Source organism: Stomoxys calcitrans, chromosome 1, assembly GCF_963082655.1.
Source record: "Stomoxys calcitrans chromosome 1, idStoCalc2.1, whole genome shotgun sequence".
Lineage (NCBI taxonomy): Eukaryota > Metazoa > Arthropoda > Insecta > Diptera > Muscidae > Stomoxys > Stomoxys calcitrans.
Window position 1 is genome coordinate 264,343,590 of NC_081552.1, and position 13,592 is coordinate 264,357,181.

At 40.9% G+C, this 13,592-nt stretch overlaps 1 protein-coding gene across 1 annotated transcript in view; it reads right to left on the minus strand.

Moving 5' to 3' along the window:
* LOC106093759 (tyrosine-protein kinase Abl) overlaps positions 1–13,592 on the minus strand; it is a 194,068-nt gene that overhangs the window by 11,179 nt on the left and 169,297 nt on the right. Inside the window, exons 3-8 of the mRNA XM_059366813.1 lie at positions 10,004–10,544; positions 9,525–9,940; positions 8,330–8,916; positions 7,774–7,990; positions 763–883; positions 251–681 (exon numbers count right to left, since the gene is read on the minus strand). Coding sequence (XP_059222796.1) covers positions 251–681; positions 763–883; positions 7,774–7,990; positions 8,330–8,916; positions 9,525–9,940; positions 10,004–10,544 — 2,313 coding nt within the window. The remainder of the gene's footprint in view (positions 1–250; positions 682–762; positions 884–7,773; positions 7,991–8,329; positions 8,917–9,524; positions 9,941–10,003; positions 10,545–13,592) is intronic.

The window sequence follows — 13,592 nt, forward strand, 5'->3', positions numbered from 1 at the left end:
ATAGCAATACAAAAAACCAAATCCAAATTTTAAGTAGTCGTTAGTAGGTATTATGGAGACTATGGCACCAAATGGAAAACAAGTATTGTACCTTAAACAAGAGAAAACCATACCAAATAGAGAAAAAAAAACAAGCGTTAGACAAAAATACTGTAAAGATTAGAATAGGAAACAGAACGAACGAACAAAACGAAACGAAATGGAACGAAACAAGAGTTGGTACATATAGACATAAAGGAAATTAAAATACATTTCATCTTACTGCGCTTCGGACAAATACCTCGAAATAATATATCAACTAGAAAACTACTGCATGAGGAGGACTTTTTAATAGCAAACCCCGTTCGTGGAGGATTGGAGGGAAGCGAATTTTGAATTTCGTTTTTCAGTAACTTTTGTGTACACAAAGAATTGGGGGGATTGACAACAAATGATTTGTTGTTGTTGTCGTTGTGATTGTTATTATGATTATTGCAATAGTTTTTGCTGATATTGTTGTTGTAGTTGTTGTTTGAAGCAGAATAATAGGTCGAATGTAGGGGTCTACAAGTAGTTCTACTTAGGGTAAACGATCTGTAAACAGTTTTACCATTTGTGTGCATTTCATCGATCAGTTGACGTGTGGATGCACTAGTGGGGTCTTCATCACGATAGGTGCTATCACGACTCGATGACAGGAGGCTGCATATGGGCGCAAAAAAGACATAGACAAAGAGATGATGAAATAAAGTCAACCACAAAGAGAGGAAAAAATTCACTTACCTTGTTCTTTTGGGTGGAGCTGGCGCCGGCTTGCCCTGCTTATTGGTGGTTCTGCGCATTTGAACATTTCCCTTGCCTTGACTAGAAAATGTGGACAATTTTGTTGATGTTGAACCAGTTTCTGAAAGATAAACAGCAAAGACTTTAGTAAAATTTTCATAGAATTTGTTTTTTTTTTTTTCAATATTTGTGATAACCGTTTATAGGCGCACTTGAAAGTATGTGACTATGAAAAAAAACAAATGCTCAGTTTGTATGTACCAAAGGAATTTTATAACAAGTTAAAAATCTCGTAAAATGCCTTTTAAGCAAAGGCAACGGCCTTTCCATACGGATGGATAGACTACGGATGGTTCCAAATTAAGCGACCAGGTGGGCTTTGGGGTGTACTCTAAAGATCTAGAGCTGGTCATATTGAAGAGGCTACTCGACCACTGCAGTGTGTATCAAGCAGAGATCCTTGCAATTAAGGAAGTGATGGAATGGCTAAGATATAATGTCATTACGACGATTGGCATAAATATCTTGTCAGACAGCCAGGCAGCCAGGCAGCCATTTAAAACCTAGAGAACGTATTTCTGAACCCAAAAACCGCCCTCGACTGTCGCAGATCTCTCAACGAGATGGCTGCACAGTTCAAAATTCACCTGCTCTGGGTGCCGGGCCACAGAGATATCCCAGGGCAGTATAAAGCGGATGAGCTAAGTTTTCAGGACCAGGCCCGAAGGGGAAACAAGTGATAGATGGTCACAAAGAGGGGGCTGTGAGCATTCCAAAACTATATGGCCTCATCTAGACTTGAAGAGGTCTACTGCTTTGCTGTCATTGGCTAGAACAGACGTCTCAGTCATTGTGTTTGTCATGACAGTTCATTGTCTAATCGGAAAACATGCTGACAGACTGAAGGTTGCCAGCAACGACTTTTGCAGAAGCTGTAGGGACATCGAGAAAGAAGAGACTATAGAACACCTTTTGTGTGTGTGTCCCGCACTAGCAGTTAGAAAGAGATCCACTTTAACCTTTGAGGTTAGAACATTCGCAAGGTACTGTGCTTTTTAAAGCGATCTGGATGGTTCAACGGTAGGAACTAGAAGGCATATTCCTTCTTCTGTTCTTGTGGTATCACAATAGACGAAAACGTCTTAATGAGTCTGATGGCAGACTGCCACTTAAACCCAACATAACCTAGCCATGTCCGTCTGTGAGTCCGTGTATTCTTGTAATCAAAGTGCAGGTCCTATTTGTTGTCCAATCATCACGCAATTTTGCACATATCACTTGTTTGGACCAAGGATGAACGCTATTTATTTTGGTAAAAATCGGATCAGATTTAGATATAGCTCCCATATATATGCATCGCTCGATTTGCACATAAATGGCTTTAGTAACTACAATTTTCAACCGATCTCCAGAAAATTTGGCACGGATTGCTTTCTTGCTGACCTTAACATACTACGGCCATTTAAGTGGAAATCGGGTGATACATATACATGAAGGCTATAACTAAATCTGAACCGATTTTTATGAAAACTTGTAGATATACTAAGAACAGCGACGAAAATCTCTGTGCCAAATTTCGTGCAGATCGGTTGAAATTTAAAGCTACTACGGTCATTTAAGTGCAAATCGGAGGAGCTATATCTAAATCTGAACCGATTTTTACCAAAATCTATAGCGTTTGTCCTTGGGCCAAAGAAGTATTATGTGCAAAATTTCGTGATGATTGGCTAACAAATACGACCTGCACTTTGATTACAAGAATACATGGACTCACAGACGGACGGGCGGACAGACTGACATGGCTAAATCAAATCGGAAAGTGATTCTGAGTCGATCGGTATACTTATCAATGGGTATAGCTCATCTCCTTCTTAGCGTTGCAAACAAATTCACAAACTTATAATACCCTGTACCACAGAGGTGGTGTAGGGTATAAAAATAGCTAAAGTTCGACCAGGCTCACCATCTCTTATGGAGAGGTTAAATTACAGCAAAATTTGGCAATCCCATGGCAGCTGGTTGTACGTACCGGATTGAACCGATGGATTTCTTCATCGGCAAGGGCTGCCCACTTCGTGTACAATACACTGTTACAACAACAACAACAGCAAAATTTGGCAATAAATGAGGCTTTAATAGGCCTAATACCTTAAGTCAGGAGATTGTTTTTTTTGGGGCTATATGGAGGCTATGACACGTTTACATTGAAATTTTAATGGCCTAGATTTAACTAAACCCAAAGACAAACCTAGTCTGTTTACACAGCGTTTGAGGTAATTTAAGTGACATACACAAGCGTACATGCGTACACATGTAAATGCATATCCCACACATCCATACACATTTCTTGACAACAGTTGCATTTTTTGGTACTTGTATCGATTATTCAGCCATGAAATAGGGTTTATTTAGGATTTAGAAATATTTCCAGCGAAAATTGAATTTATTTTTTATGATACAACATGCCAAAAAATACAGGATTTAACACTTACATGGCGGAAAGGCCATAAATTCGCATTAAGTGGAAAATGTTAACGCGCTTTAAGTTCGAAAACGAGATATTTTCAAACTTAACCTGCCTATGGACAAAAACAGAATCTGTGAAAATTTTCAGCTTACTATCATCATTTTAAAAGTTTGTAGCGTGATTTAAACAGAAAGACAGACGGACTTCGCTAGATCATCTTAGATTTTTACGACGACAAAGAATATATATAAGAGGCTACCGTTACGCAGAGGATAGCATGTGCGTCTATGACGCTGAACGCTTGGGTTCGAATCCTGGCGAGAACATCGGTGGTTATCCCCACCTGGCAGCATTTTTGGGGTACTTGTACTACGCTATGTAAAACAAATAAGAGCGTGTCAAGTTCGGCCGTGCCGAATCTTAAATACCCTCCACCATGGATCGCTTTTGTCGAGTTCTATGCGCGGTATCTCTTTTTAGGCAAACAAAGAATATTGAATATGAACTGTTATGCTATTGGAGTTATATCAAGTTATACTCGGATTCGGACCATAAATGAATGCTGAACATTGTAGAAGTCATTGTGTAATATTTCAGTTCATTCGGATAAGAATTGCGCCTTGTAGGGGCTCAAGAAGTCAAGACCCAAGATCGGTTTATATGGCAGCTATATCAGGTTATGTACTGATTTGCGTCATACTTAGCACAGTTTGTGGATGTCATAACAAAACACCTCATGCGAAATTTCAGCCAAATTGCATGAGAAGTGCGCCCTCTAGAGGCTCCAGAAGTCAAGACCCAAGATCGGTTTATATGACAGCTATATCAAAATATGGACCGATTTGAACCATACTTAGCGCAGTTGTTGGAAATGATGCCAAAACACTATGTGCAAAATTTCAGTCAAATCGGACTCGCCCTCTATTGGCTCAAGAAGTCAACACCCAAGATCGCTTTATATGACAGCTATACCAGATTATAAACCAATTTCAACCATACTTAGCGCAGTGGTTGGAAGTGAACCAAAACACCATGTGCAAAATTTCAGTCAAATCAGACGAGAAGTGCGCCTTCTAGAAGCTCACTCCTTCGAAAGTTGGCGTGCTTTCGACAGGCAGAAGGACGGACATGGCTACATCGACTTAAAATAACCTGACGATCAAGAATATATATACTTTATGGGGTTTCAGACGTATATTTCGAGGTGTTACAAAGAGAATGACGAAATTAGTATACCTCCATCCTATGGTAAGAACGACTCATTTGGGTAACTATTTTGTAACGAATGACATCCTTTTTTTGTTGTAGATATGTTTTTTAAACAGTACTTTAGACTGGAAATTATTTTTTTTTTCCTTCAAAAACTAGAGAAGACTCGTTGTTGTTGTTCTAGCCACATTTTCATTCCATAGAGGTGGCGATCCTTGTCAAACTCCTGTAGGTGAGTAAGCTCGGTCGGGTCCAAAGAACCTATCGCCTGGGGAACAGGGTGTCCATTGGTTATTTAAAAGAGCCAAATAAACTCTCCTTGTCATATTTAGCATCATAGGCACTCAGTATTTAAGCAGGAGCCGCAACTGCAGTTGCAGCTACTCCGTATGGAGCACTCCACTATCCGCAATCTGTGGACGCGCCCGGTAGCTCGCTGCTAGGCTTCTCGTGAAAGCATGAAGATAAGACTCGTTTAACAGACTGTGTAAAACCGCTTTGTAAAATCACAGTATTTTAGGTTTATCTTTGCGGGCATGAAAGAAATTACTCTTGGCTTCCCAAAAGGACGTGCATGTAAAATATAAGTTGACTTGCCGCATCTCTACATGTTAGTTTAGGTTAGGTTGGAAAGAGGGCGCTGACGTTAAAAAAAAACCTCGAACACAATAAAGAAAATCTAAGTCAGGGAGACCGTCCTACTTACAAAATCTCTAATTGTTTTCCATACTACACCCCTAAGTTGTTCATGTCTGGTATTGTGTCACTTCACAAGTGCCGGTGTCAGTTAGCCGAGATAGATTATGATTTATTATACCAATATAAAAGGTCTTATACGATTTTGTTCTTAATTGTACCCACCACCGCAGGATAGGGGGTATATTCATTTTGTCATTCCGTTTGCAACACATCGAAATATCCATTTCCGACCCTATAAAGTATACATATTCTTGATCAGCGTAAAAATCTAAGACCATCTAACCGTCTGTCTGTTGAAATCACGCCACAGTTTTTAAAAATAGAGATATTGAGCTGAAATTTTACACAGATTCTCTTTTAAGGTTAAGTTCAAAGATGGGCTATATCGGACAATAACTTGATTTAGCCCCAATATAGACCGATCCGCCGATTTAGGGTCTTAGAGCCCATAAAAGACACATTTATTATCCCATTTTGCTGAAATTTGGGACAATTATGTTAGGCCCTTTGACATCCTTCTTCAATTTGGTCCAGATCGATCTAGATTTGGATATAGCTGCTATATAGACCGATCCGCCGATTGAGGGTCTTAAACCCATAAAATGCGCATTCATTGTCCGATTAGGTTGAAATTTGGCACAGTGAGTTGTGTAAGGTCCTTCGACATCTTTCTTCAATTTTGCACAGATCGGTCCAGATTTGGATATAGCTGCCATATAGACCGATCTCTAGATTTGTGGTTTTGGGCCCATGAAAGGCGCAATTATTGTCCGAATTTGCCAAAATTTGAGACAGTGAGTTAGGTTAAGCCCCTCGACATACTTCTGCAATATGGCACAGATTAGTCCAAATTTGGATTTAGTTGCCATATTAACCGATCTCTCGATTTAAAGTTTTGGGGCCATAAAAAGCGCATTTATTGTCCGATGTCGCAGAAATTTGGGACAGTGAGTTAGGTTAAGCCCCTTGACATACTTCTGCAATATGGCACAGATCGGTCCAGATTTGGATATAGCTGCCATATTGACCGATCTCTCGATTTGAGGTTTTGGGCCCATAAAAGGCGCATTTATTGTCCGATTTTGTCAAAATTTGGGACAGTGAGCTGTGTTGGGCCCTTCAACATTCTTCTTCAATTAGGCCTAGATCAGCCCAGATTTGGATATAGCTGCCATATAGACCGATCTCTCGACTTGAGGTTTTGGGCCCATAAAAGCCGCATTTATTATCCGATTTTGCTGAAATTTGGAACAGTGAATTATGTAAGGCCCTTCGACATCCTCCTTCAATTTGGTCCAGGTCGGTCCAGATTTGGATATAGCTGCCATATAGATCGATCTCTCGATTTGAGGTCTTGGGCCCATTAAGGCGCATTTATTGTCTGATTTTGCCAAAATTTGGCACAGTGAGTTGTGTAAGGCAATTCAAGATCCTGCTTCAATTTTGCCCAGATCGGTCCAGATTTGGATATAGCTGCCATATAGACCGATCTCTCGATTTAGGGTCTTAAGCCTATTAAATGCCACATTTATTATCCGATTTGGTTGAAATTTGGCACAGTGAGTTGTGTAAGGCCCTTCGACACCCTTCTTCAATTTGGCCCATATCGGTCCAGATTTGGATATAGCTGCCATATGGATCGATCTCTCGATTTGAGGTTTTAGGCCCATAAAAGGCGCATTTATTGTCCGATTTTGCTAAAATTTGGGACAGTGAGTAAAGTTAAGCCCCTCGACATACTTCTGCAATATGGCACAGATCAGTCTAAATCTGGATATAGCTGCCATATAGACCGATCTCTCGATTTGAGGTTTTGGGCCCATAAAAGACGCATTTATTATCCGATGTCGCCGAAATGTGGGACAGTGAGTAAAGTTAAGTCCCTCGACATACTTCTGCAATATGGCTCAGATCGGTCCAAATTTGGATATAGCTGCCATATAGACCGATCTCTCGATTTAAAGTTTTGGGACCATAAAAGGCGCATTTATTGTCCGATGTCGCCGAAATGTGGGATAGTAAATTGTGGTGGGCCCTTCGATGTTCTTTTTCAATTTGGCCCAGATCGGTTCAGATTTGAATATAGCGGCCATATAGACCGATCTCTCGATTTAAAGTTTTGGGACCATAAAAGGCGAATTTATTGTCCGATGTCGCCGAAATGTGGGACAGTAAATTGTGGTGGGCCCTTCGATGTTCTTTTTCAACTTTGCTCAAATCGGTCCATATTTGGATATAGCTGCCATATAGACCGATATCTCGATTTTAAGTCTTGGCCCCATAAAAGGCGCATTTATAATCCGATTTCACTGAAATTTGAAACAATGACTAATGTTAGGCTTTTCGACATCCGTGTCGTATATGGATCAGATCGGTTTATTTTTAGATATAGCTGCTATGGGGCATAAGGTATGCATTTTTCACCGGATTTTCACGAAAGGTGCTTTACATATATACTCTAGGTGGTGGGTATCCAAAGTTCGGCCCGGCCGAACTTGACGTCTTTTTACTTGTTTTTATTTCCTATGCTGTTTTTCTCTTCATTAGACAATAATGCAGAACAACAACAGCACACACAGTTATCATATTTTCCTTAAAAATAGAGTAACAAAGAGTAAAAATTATATTTTTCTTACCCGACATTGGTGTACTGGCTTGCTGATCGTGATGACCACCTGGTGTAAGACCACCTCCACCACTGTTACCGCTGCCATTGCCGCCTCCTATCACGGTCGTTTGTGTATTGCCTTGTATACCCTTTTTGGCCATTTGTGGCGTTAAACTTTGAGCGATGTTTGTCGTTGTCGTCGTGGAATTCAATTGCTTTTCGACCGCTTCTGTTATAGATGATTCCTGCAGATCGAAGAAATTAAGATGTGCTTGTCCATTATTATTGTTATTTGCCTTATCTAAACAATTGATTTCTAGTCTTTTTTTATTAGTAATTTCTCTACAATGTTTTGGGGCATTGTTGTTATAGCCATGATTTGGTTGTTGTGCGCCCTCACGATCTTCCGTGAGTTGAAATCAAAGCTCAATGCCATCGTCTTCATATTCATCATCACCATCAACATCATGATCGTCATCATTGACAAGGTAACCAACACCAAGACCAACTCCTCCACCAACACCACCACCAAGACCAACACCAACACCAATAACACCACAACCACTTTCCCATATTTCACCCACCTGAAACATATGTTCCAGAGCATGATGTATGCTCTTAAATGTCGGTCTATCCGCCGCATTCCATTGCCAACACTGACGCATTAGATCATACACTTCGGGTGGACATCCTGGCGGTCTTTCCATGCGATAGCCTTTCTCCAGCTTATGGAAGACATCGGTTAGATCAATGCCCGGATATGGTGACATACCGTATGTGGCTATCTCCCACAGTAGAACACCGAATGCCCATACATCCGATTTCGTACTGAACTTATTGTAGGCCAATCCCTCGGGGGCGGTCCATTTGATGGGAAACTTGGCGCCCGCATGTGCTGTATAGGTGTCATCACGCATCAGACGAGCCAAACCAAAATCGGCCACCTTTACCAGTTTATTATCACCCACCAAACAATTACGGGCTGCCAAGTCACGATGTATGTAATTTCGAGATTCTAAATAGCTCATGCCCGACGCTATCTGTGTAGCCATATATAGTAGAGCAACAGCATCCAAAGTCTCACGACCGGCTGAGCGTAGGAAATCCAACAGATTTCCGTGAGACATAAATTCGGTGATTATATAGAATGGAGGTTCCCGGGTGCAGACGCCTAAAATGTGAACAAGGAAACAATACAAAAGAAAATTAATAAAAATAACCAAACTGCTGTAAGGATGGGGGGGAAATTGTGTTAATATAGCAATCGATTTATATAGTGACTCTAATAATAGGGGCTGCCTTTGGTAAGTTATGGTCCACAGCCCTGGAATTCCAGTGGATTGGTTTCTAAGAACTCAGTCACTTTTAAAGACGTAGCAGCGATCGATAGGAAGAGATGCCCCAGGTGGTCAATGACCAATTCATTGAGCAACCAGAGAGTGGCCGAGCGAGGAGAGCCATTAGTTTCAATATATGTTCCTCAAGCTCATCATTAACCATAACAATTTACCCTTAAAGAAGTTACTGATGTCATCCGTTGCGCCAAATTGTCCAAGGCGATGGGCTGTAACGAAATCTCTCCTTTAATGCTGAAGGTTTTTGATACACCGGGAGACGAGTTCCTGGCGAGGAATTTGACCTCTTTTTGTCCGAGGACAAATCGATTAAAGGAAAATCGTCGTGCAGTTCGATCTCGTTATACATTATGGAAGGTTCATTTATTCCGAAATCTAGACTTTGTCATCAATCCCATTTCTCTTACGATTCTCATCTACTTACCTATAAGCTGCACTAGATTTGGATGTTTCATTTCTTTCATAATGGCTGCCTCCTCAAGGAAATCCTTCAAGGCCATTGTGTCTTCTTTAAGAGTTTTGACTGCAACAGTATTGCCATAGCGCTTCCATATGGCTTCATACACTTCGCCATATTGGCCACCACCCAATTTGTGTTTCATAACAATATCAGTGCGACAAATTTCCCACTCATCCGGTTCAGGACTAAGAGGGAATACTGTTGGTTTATTTTGCTTTGGTGCTGGATACAAGAGGGGTGTAATCAGTCCATGGCCCTCATGGGGTACACTGTGATGGTGTACCAGTTCGGCTAGAGTATTGAATTTGGCTTCAGCTGTAACAAAGACTTTACCATCTGGATCCTCGGAGATGCGGTAATGATAAACACGTCCTTCATACCTATGGCCAGACACAAAACATATTTTTACAGCTTTCTAGGGGCAATTGGAAAAAGTAACCTACCTTAAACTAATACTTCTTTGGCCGGGCGAACTTTCACTTTCCCTTACCAAAAAGCTGCCATTAATACCGGAACTAAGCAGATATTCAGCAGCATTTCTTGATATGGGTCCATGGTACCAGGAATGTTTCTCCAAGGAATTCAAGGGTGTCACATAGTTTGATGGCACCCAGCCAACATTACCCGAATCGGAATGTGCTTCGCACCATTCACCCGATTTGTTGTATGACAAAATGCGAACTTGTTCTCCTTTCTTTAGACTGAGTTGATTTTCGCCGCCCGCCTGGAAATCGTAGAGAGCCACAAACAACTGAGGATCATCCTCCTCGGGACCGGGTGCTAGGAGATTTTCTTTGGAAGTCCATCTGTGGGCAGATTCAAAACCTGATGTTGTAGAACTATGTCCTTGACTATGTGATTGTGTTGTGTGTAGTGAGATGCCATCCTGACTTTGGCCCAACAAATCGGAAGAATCACTGACGCCACCCAATAATGTCGAACCGGGTGGTATGTGTGGCAGGGGACGTGATTGCAGGAGAGCTTCTGTAATGATGGAAATGAAAAAATAAAAGAGATTATTAGAAAAGTAATTGGGTTGGACGAAAGTTGGATTGTGAATAACTATTGGAAAGAAAACAAGTAAGAGCGTGCTAAGTACGGCCGAGTCGAATCTTACATACCCTCCACCATGAATGTCATTTGTCGTGCTCTATGCGCGGTATCTCTTTTAAGGCAAACAAAGAATATTGAATAAGAATCGCTATGCTATATCAAGTTATAGTCCGACTCGGACCATAAATGAATGCTGATCTTTGTACAAGTCATTGTGTAATATTTCAGTTCATTCGGATAAGAATTGCGCCTTGTAGGGGCTCAAGAAGCAATATCGGGAGATCGGTTTATAAGGGAGCTGTATTAAGCTATTGATCGATTCAGACCATATTAGATACGTATGTTGAAGGTCTTGAGGGAAGCCGTTGCATAAAATTTCTGCCAAATCGGATGAGAATTGCGCCCTCTAGAGGCTCAAGAAATCAAGATCCCAGATCGGTTTATATGGCAGCTATATCAGGTTCTATAACGATTTACGCCATATTTAGCACAGTTGTTGCAAGTCATAACAAAGCATCTCATGCAAAGTTTCAGCCAAATCGGATGAGAAGTGCGCCCTCTAGAGGCTCAAAAAGTCAAGACCCAAGATCGGTTTATATGGCAGCAATATCAAAACATGGACCGATTTAAATAATACTTAACGCAGTTGTTGGAAGTGGTACCAAAACATTACGTGCAAAATTTCAGTGAAATCGGATGAGAAGTGCGCCCTCTAGAGGCTCAAGAAATCAAGACCCAAGATCGGTTTATATGGCAGCTATATCAAAACATGGACCGATTTAAATAATACTTAGCGCAGTTGTTGGAAGTGGTACCAAAACATTACGTGCAAAATTTCAGTCAAATCGGACGAGAAGTGCGCCCTCTAGAGTCTCAAGAAGTCAAGACCCAAGATCGGTTTATATGGCAGCTATATCAAAACATTGACCGATTTAAATAATACTTAGCGCAGTTGTTGGAAGTGATAACAAAACATCTCATGCAAAATTTCTGCCAAATCGGATGAGAATTGCGCCCTCTAGAGGCTCAAGAAGTCAAGTCTCAAGATCGGTTTATATGGCAGCTACATCAAAACATGGACCGATTTAAATAATACTTAGCGCAGTTGTTGGAAGTGATACCAAAACACCTCATGCAAAATTTCTGCCAAATCGGATGAGAATTGCGCCCTCTAGAGGCTCAAGAAGTCAAGTCTCAAGATCGGTTTATATGGCAGCTACATCAAAACATGGACCGTTTTAAATAATACTTAGCGCAGTTGTTGGAAGTGGTACCAAAATACCACGTGCAAAATTTCGGTCAAATTGGATAAGAATTGCGCCCTCTAGAGGCTCAAGAAGTCAGTTGTTGCAAGTCATAACAAAACACCTCATGCAAAATTTCAGTCAAATCGGATGAGAATTGCGCCCTCTAGAGGCTAAAGAAATATGGCAGCTATATCAAAACATGGACCGTTTTAAATAATACTTAGCGCAGTTGTTGGAAGTATTATCAAAAAACCACGTGCAAAATTTCAGTCAAATCGGACGAGAAGTGCGCCCTCTACAGGTTCAAGAAGTCAAGATCCCAGATCGGTTTATATGGGAGCGCCATGAGTATTTCATATGGGATTTGCGCCATACTAAGTTATTGGAAGTCATAACAAACAACCTCATGCAAAATTTCAGCCAAATCGGATTAGAATTGCGCCCTCTAGAGGCTCAAGAAGTCAAGACCCAAGATCGGTTTATATGGCAGCTATATCAAAACATAGACCGATTTAAATAATACTTAGCTCATTTGTTGGAAGTGGCACCAAAACACCACGTGCAAAATTTCAGTCAAATCGGACGAGAAGTGCGCCCTCTAGAGGCTCAAGAAGTTATGATCCCAGATCGGTTTATATGGGAGCGCCATGGGCATTTCATATGGGATTTGCGCCATACTAAGCACAGTTATTGGTCAGTCATAACAAAACACCTCATGCAAAATTTCAGTCAAATCGGATGAGAATTGCGCCGTCCAGCGGCTCAAGAAGTCAAGATCCCAGATCGGTTTATATGGCAGCTATATCAAAACATGGACCGATTTCAACCATACTTAGCGCAGTTGTTGAAAGTGGTACCAAAACACCATGTGCAAAATTTCAATCAAATCGGACGAGAATTGAGGTAGCGCCATGGGGATTTCATATGGGATTTGCGCCATACTAAGCACAGTTATTGGTCAGTCATAACAAAACACCTCATGCAAAATTTCAGCCAATTCGGATGAGAATTGCGCCCTCTAGAGGCTCAAGAAGTCAAGATCCAAAATCGGTTTATATGACAGCTATACCAGATTATGAACCGATTTGAATCATACTTAACACAGTTGTTGGGAGTTATACCAAAACCCCACGTGCAAAATTTCAGTCAAATTGGACGAGAAGTGCGCCCTCTAGAGGCTCAAGAAGTCAAGTCCCAAGATTGGTTTATATGGCAGCTATATCAAAACATGGACCGATTTAGCCCATTTACAATCCCAATCGACCTACACTACTAAAAAGTATTCAATCCCAAGGCAGCCGGTTGCATGTACCGGATTGACCCGATGAAGTCCTTCATCGGCAAGGGCTGCCGTCTCAGTGTACAATACACTGCTGCAACAACAACTAAAAAGTATTTGTACAAAATTTCAAGCGCCTAGCTTTACTCCTTCGAAAGTAAGCGTGCTTTCGAGAGACAGACGGACGGATATGGCTAGATCGACTTAAAATGACATGACGATCAAGAATACATATACTTTATGGGGTCTCAGACGCATATTTCGAGGTGTTACAAACAGAATGACGAAATTAATGGTTGCCCAAAAAGTAATTGCGGATTTTTTAAAAGAAAGTAAATGCATTTTTAATAAGACTTAGAATGAACTTTAATCAAATATACTTTTTTTACACTTTTTTTCAAAAGCAAGCTAAAAGTAACAGCTGACAACTGACAGAAGAAAGAATGCAATTAC